The sequence below is a fragment of the Humulus lupulus genome, chromosome 7 (genome assembly GCF_963169125.1).
Source record: "Humulus lupulus chromosome 7, drHumLupu1.1, whole genome shotgun sequence".
Taxonomy (NCBI): domain Eukaryota; kingdom Viridiplantae; phylum Streptophyta; class Magnoliopsida; order Rosales; family Cannabaceae; genus Humulus; species Humulus lupulus.
Window position 1 is genome coordinate 43,859,441 of NC_084799.1, and position 23,667 is coordinate 43,883,107.

General features: G+C 36.9%; 1 protein-coding gene across 1 annotated transcript; it reads right to left on the reverse strand.

Moving 5' to 3' along the window:
- Positions 1-14,112: 14,112 nt before the first annotated feature.
- On the reverse strand, positions 14,113-16,106 carry LOC133791249 (dehydrodolichyl diphosphate synthase 2). Its single transcript, XM_062229178.1, has 3 exons — positions 15,435-16,106; positions 15,129-15,196; positions 14,113-14,809 (listed from the first exon to the last, which is right to left on the reverse strand). Exons 1-3 carry the CDS (start codon positions 15,849-15,851, stop codon positions 14,362-14,364), a joined length of 933 nt encoding a protein of 310 aa, XP_062085162.1. The 5' UTR covers positions 15,852-16,106; the 3' UTR covers positions 14,113-14,361.
- Between the last annotated feature and the right edge of the window lie 7,561 nt (positions 16,107-23,667).

Genomic DNA, 23,667 nt, shown 5'->3' on the forward strand with positions numbered 1-23,667 from the left:
AGACCCATCTTGCCCACGCACTCGACCCCACGGCCTCGCCCCACGGCCTCGCCCCACGGCCTCGCCTATGCCCTCGGCCCCATGGCCTTGCTTGGCCTTGCCAGCCCATACCACCCAAGTGGCCTCGTGAGATGCCTAGACCACACCTCCCAAGTGGCCTCGCGAGATGCCTAGGCCACACCTCTCAAGTGTCCTCGCAAGATGTCTAGGCCATGCCACCCAAGTGGCCTCGCAAGATGCCTAGACCATGCCTCCCAAAGGGCCTCGCGAGATGTCTAGGCCACACCTCTCAAGTGGCCTCGCAAGAGGTCTCGGCCACGCCGCCCAAGTGGCCTCGCGAGATGCCTAGGCCACGCCTCCCAAGTGGCCTCGCGAGATGCCTAGGCCACACCTCTCAAGTGGCCTCGCAAGAGGTCTCGGCCACGCCACCCAAGTGGCCTCGCGAGATGCCTAGGCCACGCCTCCCAAATGGCCTCGCGAGGTGCCTAGGCCACACCTCTCAAGTGGCCTCACAAGATGTCTAGGCCACGCCACCCAAGTGGCCTCGCGAGATGCCTAGACCATGCCTCCCAAAGGGCCTCGCGAGATGCCTAGGCCACACCTCTCAAGTAGCCTCGCGAGATTCCTAGGCCACTCCTCCCAAGTGGCCTCGCGAGATGCCTAGGCCACACCTCCCAAGTGGCCTCGCGAGATGCCTAGGCCACGCCTCCCAAGTGGCCTCGCGAGATGCCTAGGTCACACCACCCAAGTGGCCTCGCGAGATGCCTAGGCCACGCCTCCCAAGTGGCCTCGCGAGATGCCTAGGCCACGCCTCCCAAGTGGCCTCGCGAGATGCCTAGGTCACACCACCCAAGTGGCCTCGCGAGATGCCTAGGCCACGCCTCCCAAGTGGCCTCACGAGAGGTCTCAGCTGCGCCACCCGAGTGGCCTCGCCTTAGGCCCGAGGGGCCTCACTGTGGTAGCCCCATCATAGATTCTCGACGCCCCTGGCCTCATGAGGGCCACATCCACAATGCACTCGACCTTGTGAATAGCTAGGGAGCCACGCCCTCAAGGGGGTCGCAAGGAGAGCGTCTCGCCACGCATCCTTAGACATCTTCCAGGGCCACATGCCTATCGCTCAGACTCGTGAGTGACCTCAGGAGGTTTCGGATACCCCATACCAAGGACCCAAGATCTCCACCTCACACCAAGGTTCCCATTCCTTACACCTCGAGATCCCTATGCTTAGGAGATCCAGTACGAGTCGAATAGGACATATTTGTACGACCAAGTACTAAGTACGGATACCAGTGCCAGTGAGATTGCTGGGGTAAGGATCATGGTCCGTACGTCTATGGCCATAGGTCAGAGCCGACACCACTACCTCCTGTGCCACTACGCCTGCCACCACGCTTCAGACATGGGTACAGACAAGTAGTGGAGACATCCTCCTAACACCTGCTTCTGTACAGGTTGTACAACCACAACCTCTGAAGCCACTCCTCTGACACAGTACGTATGTACCACTTGGTCCCCTGGACCACTATGTACCTAAGGCCATTAGAGCCTACTATAAAATGAACTCTAAGACCACCTGAAAGGGGGTTGGAAATTTTACTGTAGCAGAGTTTTGAGTGTGAATGAAAGACTGAATTCTCCATTATTGTTCCATCATTGTTCTTGAGTTTTTGTTTTTACAGCTTTCCAATTAGCGATCTTGATTTGATAATTTTTCCAACTTAACTTAGTTGACGAGTTCTCACCGTCAACAGGAAGTTAGGCGGGAAATAATAGAGACACTCGAGGAACTAGCGGGAATTAGGTAAAATGACTAAAATGCCCTCAAGTGGACTAAAGGATTAGAATTAATAGGGAGGGCATAATGGTCATTTGGATTTTAAGGATGGGTATTACTGAGGTTTTATGTTAGTGGGGTTTGTAAAACATTACAGAAGTTTGAAAAAGAAAGAAAAGAAAAGGAAAAGAAAGGAGAGAAAACAGAAAGAGTTCTCTAGGTCGGTTTGTGCTTTCTTCACCAATTTCTTGAGGATTTCTGGGGTAAGCTTAGAGGAGAGCTGGGAGAAGCTAAGCATCAAGGAGTCTAAGCTAAGTGTGGAGAGTTAGCAGAGGTTTAGCAAGGGTTCATCAACACTTGAGGTAAGACTTAGAATTCTTCAGTTTCAGTTTCTGGTTTTTGAGTTGTGGTGCTTAAGTTGAATTGGGTGGAACCTTAGGGAATTCGGACTTAAGGCTGAGGAGGAGCAAGCCAAAGGAGTCTAGAGGCAGCTTTTGGTCGAAATTCTATCAAAGGTATAAGGTTTAAACTCTAAACTTTGATGTTCAGCTGGTTTTTACTGAGTTTTAGAGCTTAGAAGTGGCTATGGATAATTCTGAGTTTGTGGATGCATGTGCTTAGGTTTTAGATGTTTGGGGTGCTTGGGATGAGTGGAGTGTGGTTATGAGGTTGTTTTTGAGTTTGGGTAAGAGTTGGAAGAGGTTTGGTTGAGGTTGGTTCGAAGAAATCGCAGAAGGGAAAAATATGTGTAGGGCTGTCTGTGACTAGCGCTACAGCGCTAGCCTTTGGGCGCTGTAGCGCTAGGCCATTTTGCTGAAGGGTTTTTGGCTTCTGTTTGTAGCGCTGTAGCGCCCTCCCAAGAGCGATGTAGCGCTACCCTGCATTCTGAAGGGGATTTTTTGGGTTGTTTGCAAGGGTTTTTGACCTAGGGTTTGGGGTTTGATTCCACCACCTTGTTTGGTGGAACTAGGACGTCCCGGGGGCTCGGGATTGGCCCCGGGGCTAGGTTTTGAACTTGGGGATTGATAATGACCTTGGCCATGATTGTGATTAGGTGAGCGCTAGGGCTCGGGGGGGATCGTGCTCAAGGAGTCGAGGGATCAAAGCTATTGAATTGAAAGGTAAGAAAACTGCACCCGGTTGTATGGTTGTGATGGAACTAAGTGCTCCCGAGAATTGTATCGTGTCAATGTTGGTATTACGCCATGGGGCAGGTAGAAGCGGCCTAAGAGTGTCGTACATGATATTAGCGTACAGGGCGCAGATTGGCCACTGGTAGCCAAGAACAGCGGGATGACAGAGGGAGCAGCCTGAGGGCGCTAGCCCTGGTTATCATTTGTGAACTGTACATGTTATGAATTGATATGCCTAGTATGTGGAATATTTGATTATTCTGATTGAGTATATGGTTGAAGTCATGCAATGTAAGATATTGATTTGATTGCAAAATGCTTATGCTCTGTTGTTGTTGTGTTTTCTTGCTGGGCCTTGGCTCACGGGTGCTACGTGGTGCAGGTAAAGGCAAGGGCAAGTTGGACCAAGCCTGAGATGGAGAGCTCCGAGGTGAAATGTACATAGCTAGCTGTTCGATCACCACGGTCGAGGAGTGGACCAGGACAGGGATTACCTAATTGCTTGTTTTGCCTTAGTACGGCTGGTTATTGTATCTAGGTCTTGTAACTTTTGTAAACGATCTTTAAAACTTATATTTTTGGGATCCCGTGTAAACAAACATCGTTCTTTAATGAAAATGTGGCTTTTGAGACCAAAACACTTTCAACCCTAGTTCCTTTACAGTTCAGTATCACGATTTTAACTAAATGACTTGATTAGCAAGTCTGGCACTTTGTAAACACACAATGTAACGGTTTTGGCTATCCAGAGCGTTACACGACTGGTCTGGCTTACTGGCTTCTTCTGTATTAACGTTAGCTTGCAACCTTTCTACTTCCGCTGCCATCTCTAAAACGTCGGCATAAGTAGTGTTCCTTGGGTTTGCTAGCTTAACCCCTAGCTCAATTTTTGGTCGAAATCCCCTAACGAACTTAGACACTCTTAGATAGTCAGTTGGAACTGTTTCCGGCGTGAACTTAGCCAAGCGGTTGAACTGTCGAGCATATTCTGCCACTGATAAGCTCCTTTGCTTCAGGCCAGCGAACTCCTCAACTCTTGAAGCGAGTACAACCGAATTTTAATACTTCTTGTGGAACAACTCCACAAATCGGGTCCAAGTCATGGTGGCAACATCATGCGATTGCTGGACCAAGTCCCACCATATTTTGGCATCCTTCTAGAGCAAAAACAAAACGCAGGATATGCGTTCCGCATTACTGAGGTTCATGTGCGTCAGGATTGGCTCCACATTCCTTAGCCACTCTTCTGCCTCAAAGGGGTCTATAGTCCCTTCAAAGTTTGGAGCGTGCTGCTTATGGAACCTCTCATAAATTGGTTCCATTTTCTGTACTGGATACAGTGCATAATTCACCACTAGCCATCCCCCATATGGACCAACTTGTTGGGGTGCTGAGGCCATTTTCTGTGGCAGCGGCTGCGGCGGAGGCGGAGGCTGAGTCTGGGGCTGAACCTGTTGTCGTTGTTGCTGGAATAGCTCCTCGACTTGTTGTCACAGTTTGGCGATCTCCGCAGTGTTGTCAGTTGGCGGTGGCGGCGCGTTGCGGCTGGCAGTAGCACGCACTCCCCGTCTGCGAACTGGAGGGGCTTCATTGTTCACCGGAGCAGCGTTGGAAGCGTTTCCGTTGGTTCGAGCAGATCTTCGGAGCGACATCGCAACAGAATTCTAACAGTTGAGAGAAACATGTTAGAATTTTACCCTAATAGACTCTAAGGCAAAAACTTAATCTAAACAAACATAACTCGAACCTATTGATTATGACTTCTTATGATAATTATATAAGCTTTCTTTATTATTAGAGTGGATTTCTATACTTAGAAAAACAAGCCATCTTTATTATTTCCAAGTCTGTTTCTAATCATTCTTTATGACTTAATTCTCAGGCTCGAAACTCATCTTTGTTCCAAAGTTAACCATATTGAGGGAGGGCTGGGATCAGTAAAATCGTTCCCACTACTATGGCCCCCTAACTCTCAATATAGAAACTTGGTTCATTGATTTGTATCCACCCTCACCGAACTTAGTCATTATTTATTTTATTTATTATTTAGTATGATTGCGAAAGAAAATCAAACTCATACATGATAACAAAATAACCATGATATTAATTTGGAAAAGAGTTTTCACTATTTACAACCATAAAAGAAAACAAATAATAAATTAAAATAAACAATGAGACTATTTATTCTAAAAATCGAGATCTTCTATGTCCGATCCTTCATCTAGCATATCATCATCTAACTCCTCATAGTCCTCATTATCATGTGCCTCAAAATTCCCTTGAGGAAGGTTCGTAAAAATTCTATGCTTTTGCTCATTTGTAAACTGAAATTTTGTTTTTGAAGTGAACCTAATTAAGAGAAAATAGTATCTCATTGCTACCGTTAATTCATCTTCATCATCCATTGTTTCCCATATTTCCCCTAAGATTGCTGTTACAGTATGATAATCTCTAAATAATCTAATTACTAAAACGTATTGCTCTGTTGCTCTCATCATGATCTGCTTAGATTCTTGGAGATGGCCTATTTCTCTATGGAACAAGACCAGCCTTCGAGTATTTCTTTCTAGCACTCCTACAGTGTTTCTTGGTTCTCTAATTCTTTTTAAAGCCTTAATGGCTCAGATATTCTCATAGGTTAATGCTCCGTTCATTCTTAACTGAAATATAAAGACTAAAATTGTTAGCTATACATATAAACACAATAACTATAACTTAAACACTTACTTGGCGGTCAGATTCAGAGCTTTGAGTGTGTGTATCGAGGAGAACTTCATGCAAATGAACCGTTGCTATGATACCAACTGTAACGACCCAACTATTTTAGACTTTGGACCATTAATGACTACTATACATAGACACTAATCTTTAAGAAAACGTACATATGAAATAAACATTACTTAATTAAAACTTTTAAAACAAATTGTTAAACTACATAAAATTCAAAGTAGGATATGGGATCCCATTGTTTTGAAAATAAAAACATAACATAACTTAAGTAAATGGGTTACAAAATTAGATGCGAAAATACATAGAAATCATAATTAAAAGACTAAAAAGCAACTTCATCCTCTAATCGTCCACGCAGTCCACCGATGTCATTCTCCCTCAATACACATTCCCAAGCTGCCAAGAACCTTCCCGCCGCCAAAGCTATTTTCTGCACATATAAAACATAAAGGAATGAGCCTAATGCTCAGCAAGGAAAATCTACTACAAGCATGAAACATAATCATACACATAAACTATAAAATGTACACATATATCTATAAAGACGTACATCATATAAGACTATACTATTAATGGCCATTAAAACATGTGATAAACCATCTACGTCCCCTTTCTAATATCTGAGGTAGGTTAGATCACATGGTAGGTTTATGATAACCCATCTACGTCCCCTGTCTAATATTTGAGGTAGGGTAAATCATAACCATGAAACATAAGAAAACATAACATAACATATCATAGCATAACTTATCATAACATATCAACATAACATATAAGCATATAAAACTATCCTATTTTCCTTACCAAAAATATACCGGGATGATGAGAACAAAGTTGGGATTTTGGAACACTCCTAAATACCATAACGAAAATGTGAGTATTTCTAAAAGAAGAAGATGAAGAGAATGAACTAAACCATTTGAGAAAGATACTTACCAACAAGAACCTCAAGTTCAAAGAACTTAGATGCCTAACCAAGAATAAAGAATACTGAGTTAGGATTTGAGTAGAGATGAACTATAAAAACTAATGGAACGATACAGAAAGGAGCTTAAGCATAGGAATACCTTTAATGTATTATGACCGAACTATACCTCGAAACCGAAATACTCTATTATCCTTACTTCCCAAGTGTTTTATAAGCTTATAACCCCAACCCAAGTGTTTAACACTCTAAAGTAATCCTAGCAGCTTGTAGGCTCTGAACTCACCTTAATGAATGAAGAAATGGCTGGGTACTAGGTCCTTTTTATAGAGTTCAAGAATGAAAAGATTTTCTTTTAGCTTGAATAAAATAATGGCTTTTTAATTGAAAAACATTTGAATAATCGTTCAGCAGAGGCTAAAGACTCGGTCAAAAAGATTCTGGACTTATCAAGAGGTTAAGGATTAAAATGAGCTAGGTTTCAAAATCATTCAAAAACCATGCACCATAGTCGATATATCGCCCATGCTAGGTGATATATCGCCTGGACTGATGCTCCCGAGGCTCGTCGAGGTTGTCGTGCGAAGCTACGTGTTTTTCGTATCCCTGTATGGCGATATATCGCCCCTTATAGCTGCGATATATCAGCATACGCTGAAATATTATACACGTAATTACACTTTTTTAGCATATTTTGAATTGAGTAAACAACCTTGACTAAGTTCTTTAATGATTACAAAGCTATTAGCAGACTCTAGGATTTCAAATATTAGTCTTAATAAACTTATTCCTCAAAAATACTTAATTTCTTCATTAAACATACTTATGACAAGTGTTAATATCTTATTGGGTTTATCTAAACCTTATAGTATAATAAATATCATCTTCATAGTCAGTCATTTTAATTAAACCTTAGGTTATAATTAATATTCTTAAACTATAGGTTAAACTTATAAAATCTACAAGTGTGACTATGAGTGTCCAACTAAGTCTCGTCTTGAACAAAAATCCACAGTAATAAACATACTACAACTATTACTAGCTACTACTACTGTCTAACTAGCTAAGTAAAGTTCTTGGAATCTACATAGTGAAATTGAAAAGAAATACTAAATTAGAATAAAATTCAATTATTTCAATATTAGCTAACGCAGTCCCCGGCAACGGCGCCAAAAAATTGTTGTGAAAATTCAACACGCAAGTATACATATCATTTCCTAAGTAATAACTCACATGAGTGAGAACGTTCCCACAAGGACTGTAGCTAATTACCAATTAAATTGAATCTATAGTTCTATTTGGCAAATAAATTTTTTTTTTAGACTAATTTAATTAAGCAAGGAAATAAAACTAGACAAATAACAATATTCAATCAAGAGATGAAAATTAGGGAAAAATAATTTCAATTGCTTAAATTATCTATTTCAATAATGCAAAATAATTTTCCTTCTTCTTCTAATGTGATGGCAGATTATAAAATTACCAATATTCCTATTAAGACATAAAGGTACTAAATTGCAAGGTAAAATACTGTATTTTTTAGATAAATTACACAAGCAATCAGCATTAAGCAATAATCTAAAGCCACAAAAGCTACACAAATACTTTCGTTTTGCATCAAAACTTATGTTTATTCAATTAGAGCAATCCTAATATTCACTTTTCAGATTTCATATTAGAATCATAGATCATGTAAAAGATGGCCAATCTAAAACATGTATTGAGCACAAATATGAATAAATCACATATCAATAGAAGAAACAAAAATATCGAAATTGCATTAATCCATAGATAATTTCAGACAATCTCCATTAAAATCCCTAAATTGGAGTTTAGCTCATAATCTCCCTTAACATATTCTTAACTGATTCACAAACAAACATAATCAAAGGCAGAAAAATAAAATAGAGAAGAGAAGAACTAGTTTTGGGATTGTCGCGATCCTCCAATGTCTGCTCGAATCTTCTTTTTCTAAGGTTAGAGAAGTCTGAATCCCTTCAAATTTCGATTTCCCCCTATTAAAAATGAAAACCTCCTCCTTTCTCCCCTAAAAATGACAAAATTACCCTTAAAAATTCTGACACGTTCGGACGGCAGTGCTGCGACGCCAATTCCTGTGCCGCGGCGCTATAGCACGATTGAGAAATTTCAAAATTTCTGTAAAGGGGCTCACCGCGGCTGTAATACACCTTAGCGTCGTGGCTCCAAAGGTTGCGCCGCGGCCCTAATTCCTCCTAGGACTCGACTCGCAAACTGGAATTTCTACCTCGCCACGACTGTAATGGATACCAGCACCACGACGCCATCAGTAGTGTCGCGACCCTAATTTGAAATTTAGGTTAACATGCTTTCAGTTCCAGTTTAGCACTCAATCTCCACTTTTCACTCCAATTTCCCAATTACTGTGCATAAACCTGAAATCAAGAAGAACAAGCATAAATCCGCTCCAAAATCGTGCAAACCAAAGAAGAAAACAATGATCGAAACACTTAAAAAGTAGGCTAAAACTAGCCTAACACCCGTGTGTGTTGTTTAGGGAGGTTGGGCCTCTGGTAGGGGGCGGGTCGTGGCATGGAGGGCCTAGGGCCGCAGCTCTTAAAGGCATTTTTGGCCTTGAGGAGGTTTAAGGTGCGAGGACTTAACCTAGGGTGCTCAGGATCGATTCCACTATCGTGCTTGGTGGAATTTGATGTCTCGAAGGCTAGAACTTGGTCTGGAAACCCTTATTTACTTATTGTTGATGGAATCCCTTATCATGGTTGTGATTAGGTGTACGCTAGGGCTCGGGGCAGGATCGTGCTCGAGGGTCATTTTTCTTAATCAAAGCACTCGAAACTAAAGGTAAGAAAACTGCACCTGGTTATGTAACTATGTTGGGACTAAGGGTTCCCTATACTTGTATGCGTTATTGTATGTTGGTATTACGCCATGTGAACATGAAATAAACGACCTAAGAGTGCCGGAATCAATATTGGCGCACAGGACGCGGCTCGGCCACTGGTAGCCGAGAACAACTTAATAATCACTGAGCTCGGTTTAAGCTGACCGGAGCCAGTGGGTTGAACACTGGGCTTGGCCTAAGTGAGCCAAAGATAGTGGATTAAACAGAGGGTGCGGCCTAAGGGCGTCGACCCTAGTTGTTGCATGACATGTGTACTGTTGTTAATTTGATGTGTATGATATGCTGAATATTTGGATGTTAGATCATTGGTTTATCGACCGTTGTCCTTGATTAAGTGAATGCTATGGCTTACTAGACAATTGATTAATGTCTTGTAAATCATTTGGTTATGCTCTGTGAACTATTTGGTTATCGATATTGATTGTGCTATGATGTTATAGTTTTCTTGTTGGGCCTCGACTCACGGGTGCTACGTGGTGTAGGTAAAGGCAAAGGTAAGATGAATCGACCATGGGTTGGAGAGCTCTAGGGGCGAGGTGTACATTGTCAGCTGCTCGGCCGCCACGGTCGAGGGATTGTACAGAGGTGGAAACCTAAAATATGTATTTTGCCATTAGAGTGGCTTTGATTATTTATAACATTTGGAAATCTTGTAATTATGTCATTTAAACCCTGATTTGGGATCCCATGTACCAAGCATTTATTTTAATGAAAATTACTTGTTTATAACCATATTCTTTTAAACCTAACATATTCATGTCTTTAGATTCACATTTTTATTTAAATGACTTGGTTAGCAAGTCTCGCACTATTTTAAACACACAGTATAACGGTCTTGGTTATCCAGGGCGTTACACCATAATTGAACAAATTTGTATATTTACTCAAAATGAAAATGAGTCTAATATAGATATGCAATTTTTTTATTTTATTGTTCTTCCCTTAAAACTGCATATTTCTAATTTTCTTGTAGGTGTAATGTTATCAATTATTATTTATGGCATTTGCATCAAAGTCATAACTCACCCTACTAATGAAATTCTACACTATCGATTGGGTGTAGGTTAAAAGAAAAAAAATTAAATTATAGTCGAGCTAAAGAATATAAACTAAAGCGCTTTGTGGGAGGCAACCCATACTTTCATGTTTCATTTTATATTTCACTTTTGTCGTGTGTTTATTTCATGTTTTTCAAAAGCTTGAAGGAAACTTCTTGCCTAAAAAGAAAAGAAGAGAAGAAAACAAATGAGTCAAATTGATGAAGCATACATCAAAGGGAGTAGTTCTTAATCTTTTCCATTTTATTAAACATTGAGGACAATGTTTCATTTAAGTTTGGGGGTAGTGTGTATGTGTTTTCTTTGTGTGCATGTGTTTTTCTTTGTGATTATGCATGTTTTTCATTTGTTGTAAAATGTTAAAAATATATATATATATATATTTTCTTTGTTTTGTTTGAAAAAAATATTGGTGATTTTTATTTTCCTATGATAAGAATTATGATTGAAATTGTTCTTAGTTCTTAGAAAAATATAAATAAATCTTAAGCTTTGTTTTTAATTTTTGAGTTAGGTTTGTTTAATTATAGATATCTTTTTATGTGTTTTTCTTTGTGTTTATGCATGTTTTTCATTTGTTGTAAAATGTAAAAAAAAAATATTGGTGATATTTTTCATGTCCAACTAAAATCCTCAACCAAGTTTAATTATAGTTCTCGTAAAAATATGAATTATTTTTAAGCTTTGTTTTTAATTATTGGGTCAAGTTTTCTAAGTTTTTTTTTTTATATATTTTTCATAATAGAACGCTCTATTTCTCATAAGTTTATATGAAAAATAATATTGCTTAAATCTTCTTAGAAATCAAGATTAATTATTTGATAATCTTAATCTATATTCATAATGTTTTTTAAGAACTATTATCATTGTGGAAATACTTAAGATATCACCATTAAAAAAAAATTTGTTTTAATTTTCTTTTGCTTGAGGACTAGCAAAACTTTAAGTTTGGGGGTGTGATAACTCTACAAAATAGAGTTATTTTACCACTATTTATTAGTTAATTAGTGTTATGTTCTTAAGTTTTTTATTATTTTATTAAGTTTCTAAGTAATTTTGAATTTTTTAGATTTATTTTAATTTTATAGATTTTTGTGTAGTTTTATAGTTATATTATTGTTAAATGTTGTAGTTTAATTAATTGAATTATTGAGTTTAGTTAGAAGTAAAAAAAATGCACTTTTGTTGATCTTTAATATTAAATTAAATTAAGTTTTAATTAATATTTTCAATGAATTAATATGATTTATTTTATAATTGAAAATATTTGATTATGATTTAATTTATGTTTATTTTGTAAGGAGTATGTTGTATTTTTTTTTGCTTTGAAAAGTAAGAAAGAAGTGGCATTTTTGAGAGAAAAGCAAAGGAAAATGGCATCAACAGCACTAGGCCGCACCTCCCTCAGCTCCCAACCAGGCCCATGCCTCCTTGCTGCAGGTGGGCCCAAAGCCTCCCAGCCAGGCCCACGCCCCCTTGCACCAGCCATTCCTGGGCCCCCGCCTTCTCCCTGCTGCTCCAGGCCCACGCTCTTAGCAGCAGCCACCAACCCAGCCTTCTGCCCCTCCAGCCAGGCCCGAAGCCACGGCCCAGCCCGCCTGCTGCTCGGCCCACACGCCTGCACCCTTTGGCCCAACCTTCAGCCACCTGCCAGTAACCACCATGCTCCCTTGCCCCTTCATTGGGCCCATAAATGGTCCCCTTGTCACTTTGTCTAAAAGTGCCATATTTTTACCCAAACTTTTCTATAAATTTTGTCCCAAAATCATCATTACACCCTAAAATTTACCCCTATTTGCGATATTATTATTAATTTAATTAATTTAATCAATTTAAATAGGGAATCTTCAAGACCATTTGGGTGTACTTATTTTAGAAGGGGTTACACTACAAAATTTCTACACTTGGAAGACCACTCCATTCTCTCATCTTTTTATTCTTTTTGGTCATTTTTTCTATGAGTTTTTAAAAGAAAAATTTGGGGGTTCCTCCTTCAAATTTTCCTATTTATGTTTGTAATTTTTAGTTTGTATTTGCTATTTTAGTTATGAGTTTCTAATCTTTTTTAAGATTATTAAGGTGATGATGAAACAATATGTAACTAGATAGTATTTATGTTGTGTGTTGATTTCCTATTTTGTGCAATAAAATTTATGGATTTTCTTCTTCAAATATTTTCTTTCATCTTAAATATCTTGTATTTTTTATTGTTAGAATATATTTACACTTTGTTCTTCATTAGTGCAAAATCATAATATTCTTTTATTAAGATGTGCCATTAAATTGTACACATCAAATGCTTTAAACAAAAATATTATGTTTTGCCTTATAAATAATATTCATTGATTTATTTGTTATTTCATTAGATTGATTTACATTAAATACTTTGAAATTATAATTTAAAAGTGAAGATAAATCCTACAATTCCATGATAATTTGTGCTTAAATAGAATATCTAATTTGAATAAGTGATAGTTGATTAATTTCTACTATTAATGAAACTTGGGAATCAATGTACTTATAAATATTATTGAACTTATATTTTGTGGATTCTAATACCATAATAATCTTATTTTACCATCTTGATTTCTACTAGTAATTTATTTTTATATATTGTCTTTAATTTCTTTATTATTATCTTTTATTTTATTTTCATTATACAAAAATCTCATCAATTTTTGGAGTTAGGTTAGAATTTATTAATTTTGATTTAAAATAATTTTCTTTTTATTTTAGATAACTCATTTGGGTTCGATCTCGTGCTTACACGAACACTATATTTCATATACGAGTTTTTGGTCTATCATACCATAACACTATTTTGGAGATGAATTACATTACTTTGGGTCTGAATATAATTGAGAAAAACTTCAAACTTGGTACAAGAAAGAGAGCTTATATAAAGCTCAGGAAAGCAAGAAACTAAGAAAACAAAGGCTAAAAACAAATCAAGAAACTAACAGAATAACCAAAAAGGAAAACAGAATTACAACCAACTATAACTAAAGAATACAACTGAAAAGAGACAACAAGATAAATCACTAAAACTTAATACATATAAATCAAAAGTTAAAAAGAAAAAAAAAATGATAATTACAGTTACTTGTGGAACAATTGAACACCATCTCTACCCCTAATTAAACCGGTGTTTCCACTTTCCAACCTTTGAAACAAGGCTATGTACAACAAGGTTAGCTACATCATTCCAATAATTAAAATAGATTAGTGCTTGATATTAAAGAAAGGTCGTATTACAAACTTAAAAAGAATGTACAATTGTGAGCTGATTTAAGGCATTACAACTGAACCAAATTACTTTGTTATATTGTGAAAAGGGAAACATTGTAATCTGTCAAAATGGCCAACACAAGATGAAAAATAACTGCTATAATTTTAGTTAACACAAGATGAAAAACAATTTAATGGTAATGACAGTCCACCTCCAAAAGGTTCAACTCCCACTTAAAATAATGTCTTGAATTTTATAATCCTGCAGCTTAAAATATGTAAATGAAAACTGGCTTGCAACTATGCTTGTCATCTGCTCTAATAGACTAGAGAACAAAAAAATACAACAATACATAGCATACATGAAAATTGCTATGACTAAAATGTTCAAATCATGCTTGGATAATACATGTGTATAATTTTCATTTTTATATACAAATATTGATACAGAGATGGTAATAGCTAAATGCTGATTCGTCTAATATGAAAATTCAGCACCTGCTATTCCTGATTCTTTTTAGGCTGAAAATTTCTTTGCATAATAGTACAATGCTCCATCAATAATGTGATGAAGTTATAAAGGATTTTTTTAACTGGTGATCATCACCTTATGTATTTCGTCCACCATAGCGCCTTTGGCGTTGCTGAAATGAAACTAAAGCCTCTACAAAACCATCTTTTCCAAAATCAGGCCAGAATTCTGGTGCAAAGAAAAGCTCGGTATAGGCCAACTGCCACAACAAGAAGTTGCTAACTCTAAGCTCACCACTGGTTCGTATAAGTAGATCAGGGTATGGAAACTCAGTGCAGTTTGTTTCTAGCTCTTGTTCAATCAAGCTCTCGTCTATGTCTTCCACTTGAACAAGGCCATCTTTCGCTTTTTGAGCAATACTTTTACAAGCTTGCAATACATCGTATTTACCACTGTAACTAACAGCAACAATGAGTTGGAATATTGAGTTTTCTTTTGTTTTCTCCTCTGCATCAGCTATCAGTTTCTGCAGCGATATGGGAAGCTTAGTCGAATCACCAATCACTGATACTCGAATACCTTCTCTGTCATTTACACAAGAAGTGAATACAAATCATCTGGTTGAACTAACTGTTTATACTTAATCTACAGAAGAACATCTTAACAAAAAAGACTGGCAAATCATACTTGGAACTAGCTAGTGACTTATATTACAAGTCAAAGAGTGTATAGAGGGTAATTATGCTTTTTTGTTAGTGTGCTAAAAATAATGTTATGGTCCAATCTATAGTAAGTACTACTCATTTGAGACCAGTACAATTATACTTCTCAATTAAGTAGTATCCATTCTTAAAAAAAAAACAAAAAAACAAAATTCAAAACTCAAAAAGTATGAAACACTACCTTGCAAAATTGTCCAATTCTGACTTTATCACCTCTTCAAATAAACTCATCAAAAACTCAACCTCCACCTGAATCACAAGATAGCTCAATAAATAACGTTTATTTTTGCAAACTTTGCCAATTTAACTACTTTTATTTTCAAAGTCTACTTCTGCACAAACAAAACATATCAATCTATTTTTTTTTTCTAACATAGCACATTCTACGAATTGATATTTCCAAAACTCTCACTCTTTTCCAAAACTACTACTTTTTCATTTTGCTTTTGAGATATACCAAAGTCAAACAACCACTAAACTTAGTTACCTTGGGTCGAATCCAATTATCGTAAGAAAAAGCGAAAACAGTGAGAACCTTGATCCCATATCTCGCAGAAATCTCTATGACAGCTCTCAAAGACTCCACACCCGCCTTGTGACCCTCCCCGGGAGGCAAACCCCTCTGCTTGGCCCACCTCCCATTCCCATCCATAATCACAGCCACGTGCTTCGGCATCAACTCTCGCCGGAGCCCCTCCGGCAGCGGCTCCTCCTCTTCCAAATCTTTTCGAGCCACATCCGCGGTGGTTGCCCGGGGAATCTGTAGCTTGGCTTGGGGCTTAGGCGCAGCAGAAGGCAAACAGTAGAGGTGTGTTTGGGTGCGGGGATTGAGAAAGCGCGAGGGCTTCGTTTTAAGTGGAGCAAGAGCGTTCTCGCTCGGAATAGGTAAGCGCAAGGATAGCATTATCCTGATTTTTTACTAAACCAATCCAAGGAGTCTTGAACACTCTTCGATCAAAAAGCGGTTTGGTTGGAACAAAATTTATAATAATTGAATGATTTGAATATGTAATCACTAGTTGAGCTTGAGGGACGAAATAAGATAAAAAGCAACGTCGTTTTTAATGCATGTGTGGTGATTCTACAAGGGTTAAAAAAATCTTCTGAGAATTAGTACTTTTTTTCGAATCCAGAAAAATTAATTGGAGAGCAGAGATAATCCAAGTGACGCGGATGTTAAATCTGTCCAGAAATGTGAGTTTTGAAGGATATAATTACGTAATGCATGGTATAAAGTATATACACCACAATATATTTATTTTATTTTTTGGTTAGGAACAAAATCTGTGGTACACTCGACATGAAAGTTGGTTACTAAGAAAAGTGACACCTGCGATTGCGAAGCTAATGAACTGAAGATTTCCAGAACTTTCACGAATCTCTTTCTCTTGTCTTTATTTATTTGTTTTTTACCAGTCTCTTTCTCTTGTCTTTAATATATATTATTCAATGGGTAGCTCTTGTTTTAGCTAAGCATGCTCTCATGTAACTCATAATATTCTTTTTGGTGGCTAGGATTTCTTCATTATAACTGAACCATTATGCTTAATATCATTGATATTGTTGACCACGTACAATTAACCTTCAAGAGAATAATGCGACATACATAACGACTTGGAGTTGTGATATATTTAGCCTACACTTAAGATCAGATGAACTTGAGCCAACTGAGTTTCTTAAGTGCAAGTAGAAAAAAAATAGAGTTTCTCTCTTTAGAGAATACAAGCTTTTTCTCTCTCACCTCTCAGAAAATGCCTCAAGAATGTCTCAAGTAACAGTCCCCAAATCTCAAAATGAGAGAGTTTTCTCAGTCTCCAAAGATCAGATCCCCATAAATGATTTCATGAGCCATTTATTTATAGGCTCATGGATCGTACATAAATATCTCCATTTTACCGAGTCTTTGGTTCTTCCAACAGACTTTAATTAATAAAATATAAATAAATATAATATTACAACAATATGGCTATTATTCCGGGATATCTGAGAGATTCCCGCGCAGGTATGAGCGATTCTTGTTGATGCCGTTACTGAGATCTTTTGCGTAGCCCTGCTCTGTTTAGTCAGTCCACACCACACCCAGGAGGAAAACTGAAGGGCCAAAGCACTCCACTGGTCGGCCAACACATGTCTGGGCGGACAAGCACTTGACTGGGCGGACAAGCACCTGATTGGGCAGTCAAGCACCTGACTGGTCGGTTATGACACTTCTCTGGTCTAGCATGACACTTGACTGGTCAATCAAAAATCTTCACCGGTCGGACAGAAATTCTATCAGATCGATCAGATCACTTTATCACAACTTCGAAGAGCCAACACATTTATTGATTATTAATGTGTCATTTACTGACCATGCATTGCCACTTGTCACTTCTGATTGCCACGTCATCGGACTCCAATTTTTGGGAATAACAAATATCTAATTGACATTCTTCTTATTTTCTTGAGCTTTTCCCCCTTCAGTTTTGCTTTTAAGAAATTTTATCGAGACCAATTTTCTTTTAAATAAATATATGTAGTCCCTAATTTGCATGAGAGGAGTGTTAAAAGAAGACTTTTAGTTACTCTCTTTTGAACTCCCTCTATATTTTGAGTGTCATATTTTAAAATGTATATTTTTACAATATAATTAGTCATGGTATTTTAATTTTATTATAATTATACCATCATTAAATAATACTTATTATTCTACTAGATACAAACAATGTGAAATATACACGTTTGTTTAGTTTATTTATAGAATTTATTAATTATTTTATTAAATTTATATTAATGTCATATAAATATTTTATTTTAATTAAATAATTTATTTATTTTTGTTTAAATTTATATTTATTATAGTTTTTTAATTTGAGAGTGACAACAAGAAATAATATATTATATGCTTAATGTAATATTAAATATTATACGTGAATTTTAAATTTAAGTTTCTTGCAGGTTTAAAAGAACAATTTGTTGTTAATTAATAGTAAATTATATTATATGTTTAATATGATATTATTCTAATAAGTGAGTTTAAGTTTAATTAAATTTTATTTAAATTATAAACGTATGATTTTATTATTTTTAAATAAATATCATTGTAAAATATCTAAAAAATATCATATTTTAATTTTTTTTTTAATTATTTATTTTATTTTATTTAAGTTTAGGTGTTTACAAACTACCGTTAATTTTAACAGAATATTCTGTTAAGTGAGTTTAAGTTTAATTAAATTTTATTTAAGTTATAAACGTATGATTTTATTATTTTTAAATAAATATCATTGTAAAATATCTAAAAAATATCATATTTTAATTTTTTTTAATTATTTATTTTATTTTATTTAAGTTTAAGTGTTTACAAACTACCGTTAAATATTAGAATATTCTGTTAAAATTAACATTAAAAAAATAAAAAACCGTTAAAACCAAGAATTTTCATTATCTACACACTTATTATATAGAAGAGATATTCAAAAACTGAATTCGGTAAAAAAAAATCATGTAAATAATAACAATCAGCTACATATAATAAGATATAATTAAACATAAATAAATTAATAAGTCATATTATCTAGTGTATACTCATCATTTGCAAATATATAAACATAAATTGTATATATAATGCATTTGTAAAATATGAATGAAATTTTGATTTTTGTTTTTGTTGGAAAAAAAAATCTTAATGGTGATTCAAGAATTAATTTATATGTAATTAGTTTTTTCTTTATGACTTATTATATGAGTACTAAGTGATGAGTATTTTACTAAGTATAGTTTTAATTTTTAAAATTTTCTTGAGATACATTATTAGCAAGATATATACTATTAATGGAAGCTTAATAATGAATATATAGCTGAATGTTTTTTCTTTAAATGATTTTTTTTTATATATAGAAAAATGAAAAAAGTGGAGTGCCATAATTTTAATAAAATTAAAAAAATCTACTTTAAAAGATGGCACATGTCATTAAAATATAGAGAGTGCAAAAGAGAATAACCAAAAAAGTTTCCTTAGCACTTCTCTTTGCATGAAAGATCAACGCCACGTACTAGTAGCAGCGATAATGTACTATCACTAAAAAAGAAAAGAAAAAAATGTTGTACCATTTCTCTAAAAAAAATATTAATGGTTAGAGACAATAGAAGGTGTCCAACCGTTTTGGAAGTGACATATTTTTATTTGTGTAATTCAATGGTTCTACATATTTTAATTTAAGCTTATTTGCTATGTAGATCTTTAAAGTATACACATTTTTGGCAAATTGATCTCCTGCCTTTTTTTTTTGCAAATTGGTCCCCCAACTTTGATTTTCTTGGCACTATTAGTCCCCTATCATTAATTCACAATTATTTTGCTAGTTTAGGGACATATTTGCAACAAAAAAAGTTTGGGGACCAACTTGCAAAATTAATTCATGACCCAATTTTTTTTACATGACGGTGTTCGTTATAATTACGACAATTCTCATATACATTTTCGGAAAATTCTGGATAATTTATTGTGGTAAAAAAATAGTTGATTTTTTTTTGCTCTTGTGGTAAGTTCAGAATATCAGGAACTCTATTTTCACCACAGCAAATTATCCATAATTTTCTGAAAAATGATGGTTTCCATAAATACAACGCGAACACTGTCGTGTAAAAAATTCGGTCATGACTTATCCACCTCTGTGAAATTGGGGTGTGACATATTGGTACAACAAAAAATTATTAAGAAGTATATATAAAAGTGATTTTTTTTTTTTTAGTAATAATAAAATAAAGGAGTGTATGAAAAATTCCATACAAATGGGTAATTTTGTATTAAATGAAAATTAAAATGGGTATTTATTTTAGAAAAATATGGGAAGAAAAAAGATGAGTATAACAAAATGGATAGTTTTACGGGGGATTCTATCAAAAAGCAGAGTTCCTGATATTTCGAACCACCACACGCACAAAACAAAAAAAGAATATTGGTTTCAACACATTAAATTATTCCGAATTTTTGGAAAACGTACAGAAGGGTTGTTGTAACTATATGGCTTATCCACGTGTGTGAAACTGGAGCGTGTTGTGCCAATACAAAAAAAAATTAGATAAGTCATGATCCAATTTTTTTACATAACGATGTTCACTGTAGTTACGAAGACTGTAATGTCTTGAATTCGCTATTAAGGCTAAGTGCCTTGATTATTATGCCCGGAGGGCATAATTGGAGTTATATGTGGAATTAATGGAATATATGTATGATTATGTAATATAGATAGTTTATATAGTAATGTGAATATTTATGCATGTTTAGGTGAATTAAATATGCATGTGGGTCCATTCTTGTTCATAAGGACATATTTGTAATTTTGACCCGTTGAGAGTATAAATGTGATTATATGTGTTAAATGATTGAGACCACGTTATTAAGTGAATATATTTGAGATGTGTGGTCCGAGGTGATCCCAGTGAGCGAATTAGCGGAATAGTCACAACGGGGTTAAATATCAAGCTCGGGGTGAGCCTAGGGGTATTTTGGGAAACATAGTGAGTATTCGGGATCTATCGGGTAACGGGTATTTATTTGATGATTAATTGGATATGTCGGGATTGATGGGAATATATAAGAAAATTTGAGGATTAGCGCGAAATGTGGCTAATGACCGTTTTTCCCTTGAGGGCATTATAGAGTAATTTTTTATCTAGGGGCTTTTTGGTCTTTTGTGGCAAGGGAAACACTTAGTCTTGGGCTGCCTTATCTGTCTAGGGGACTTAGGAGGTCTAGAGGCAACCAGAAGAAAAAATAAACAAACAAAAAAACAAAACAGAGCATCTCCTTCTCTCTCTCTATATATATATCCGGTTCTTTCTTTCCCCCTTGATGTGCTTGGGGCTCTTGAGGATTTTCGAGGTGGATGCTGGGGAAATTGAAGGAGCTGGGGCTAGGATTGGTGGAGGTTTAGCTAGGGGTCGTAATTTGTTGTAGGGTTATACTGCTAGGGCTCTGGGATAGGGATCGTGCTCAGGAATACCATACGCTAGCTGCTCGGGACTTGAGGTAAGAAAACTGCACCTGCGTTGTGATTGGGGCTCGGACCCATGTTAATAAATATGAGTATGATTGTGATTATATGTGATATTATGGCTATAACTGTATTTGAGAATAACCGGTAGTGCATGCTTGTATATGTTGCGTCTGATTGCTTATTGTGCAATGTATATGTGATTTTATCTATTCTGAAGACCGGCCTAAGGGTGCCGGATTCCAATAGTAAGCATGCGAAATGTAGCCCGGCCTAAGCATGTCGAGGTTGGCTATAAGACCAGAAGACTTGGCCTAAGGGTGCTGGGCCTGAACACTATACAAATAAATAGAGGTGTTATTGCACTTAACTAACTGTATTGGTTGATGAGACTGAATTACGTGTTTGATTGAACATAATATCATTGCTAAGATTATTGCTTATACCTTGTTGTTGATTGAATTTATTGATCTAAGTTTACTGTTTATATACCTTTGCTTATTTGTGCATGTCGATTTAAGATTTCTTGTTGAGTCTTGGCTCACGGGTGCTATGTGGTGCAGGTAAGAGAAAGTGATAGCTTGACCAGCCATGAGCTGGAGAACTTCAGGGGCACTGTGTACATATGCAACCTACTTGACCGCCATGGCCGGGATATCCTGGGAGCAACTAGGGTTGAAACCCGTTTTGCCACTTAAAACGACTAATTTGTATTCTATTTGTCTTTTATCAGTATGTAACCAATTTTTGGGATCCCGTGTATAAACTTAGTATTTTAATGAATAATAATCACTTTGTTGACCAAAAATTTTAATACCTAACCTTGACTTAGTCTTTATTTACACATTTAAGTCTAAATGACTCGCTTGGCGAGTTAAGCACTATTTTAAATACACAGTGTAACTGTCTTGGCTAATCAGGGTGTTACAACTTTGTATCAGAGTGGTATAGGTTTAAGGGTTCCTGAAGACTGGCTGGGTGTGTACACTCACCGGTAAAGATAAGCTTGACTCATAATTTGGTATCTAATAACATGACTATGTGTTTAATTGTTTAAATTGAACCTACGTGCCTTATCTATATGCTAGAGTAGAGAGCATGATGTATATATATATATATGTATTTTGTGGGAATAAGACTTGATAATTGATGCATGAATGTTGTAGACTTGCATCTTGATATGCATATTGCATGTGGCTATTGTGTTGTTTGGCCATGCTCGTGGTATAGCTATAAATATGTAAATTATGCCTGGTAGATTAAGTCATTGGTTGTAGATAAATTTGGAAGTTATGTATCCAAGACAGTCAATTGGACTAGGCATGGTTAATATTGGGGTTGCGGATGATACTCGGGGCCAGAACCCTCCCTCTGCCCTAGGAATTGGCAACAGATATTTGCTGGCATGCAAGCAAGACTGCAAAATACGGAGGAAGAGATTACATGATTGAGATAGCACGTTCCATTAAGGAACGCTGCTCTATATGTTTTGACAACAATGACACAATTTTGGTTCAACCGAAGGGTGGAAACAGATGGAAATTACTGTATGAAAGACTCCAGAAGTATTATCCTCCAGCTTTCGAAGGAGGCTTGGATCCGTTCAGAGCTAAACAGTGGATATGCATGATTAGCTCCATCCCTGACTTATGGGAGTGGTAGGCAATGATAGAGTGGCTTGTGCCACGTACATGTTGCGGGAGGATGCCCGAATATGGTGGGAAGAGGTATCCCAGACCCAGAATGTTGTCATGTTGGGTTGGGAGGAATTCAGACAATTGTTCAATGAGAGGTATTGATGTGATGTAGTTCGAACTGTGAAGACCAATGAGTTTATGAACTCGGTTCAGGGTAGTAAGATAGTGATAGAGTATGTCAATGAATTTGATGGGTTGGCCAAATTCACTTTTGATTTGGTACCAACTGATGTGGCTCGGAAGGAGCGAGTTATTCAAGGACTGGACTCTGGGATGGTCCAGAGTGTTAGAATCTCTCTAGTACATGAGATTTCTACCTACGCTCGAGAAATAGGGAGGGCCCTTTCTATAGAGAACACAGGAGATGAGACATGGAGTGAGAGTGTCGTAGGGCAGGAAGCTTAGGCAGTGGTATCCCCATTTGCAGGATCAGGTATGGGCAGAGGCCCAGTAACTAGAAAAGAAATACCCTTTATAGTTCTACTACTCCTGGTCTTGACAGGAGGGGTCATAGTATTCAGGGCGGCCGCCGGGGAGGCAATGAGGTCTGGAGAAGTTATCCAATATGCGCTAGGTTTAGGAGACACCATTTGGGAGAATGTCGGGCGGAGGCATGTTCCTTTTATGTGGAATAATGGGGCACGCCAAGAAGGATTTCTCGAAATCGAAGACGGAGGAACCAAGGAGTATAGATAGCTCGAGCCTAGCTCGAGTGTCCGTCTCGATGTAGTCAGAGCTTGAGGCTGGTTCCTTAGAGACGGTAGTTCAACCTTCTAGTTCCCAATCTTTTATATTTAGCTGATTAGGTTTGGGGCTACGTATCTCTTAGAAAATACATAGATATGTGGCACATGTTGTGTGATTGTTACTCTATGGGGTTTGGAATCTTAGTGTCTGCTGAGGAAAAATTGGTAATTCCCAGGAGACAGGTCATAGTATTATTGGTAGAAAGTTAGCGGTAATAATTGATCGAGCTGGTTATATGAGGATTTTGATACGATCCTGAGTGTGGATTAGTTTTCCAAATAAGGGACCACCATGGAGT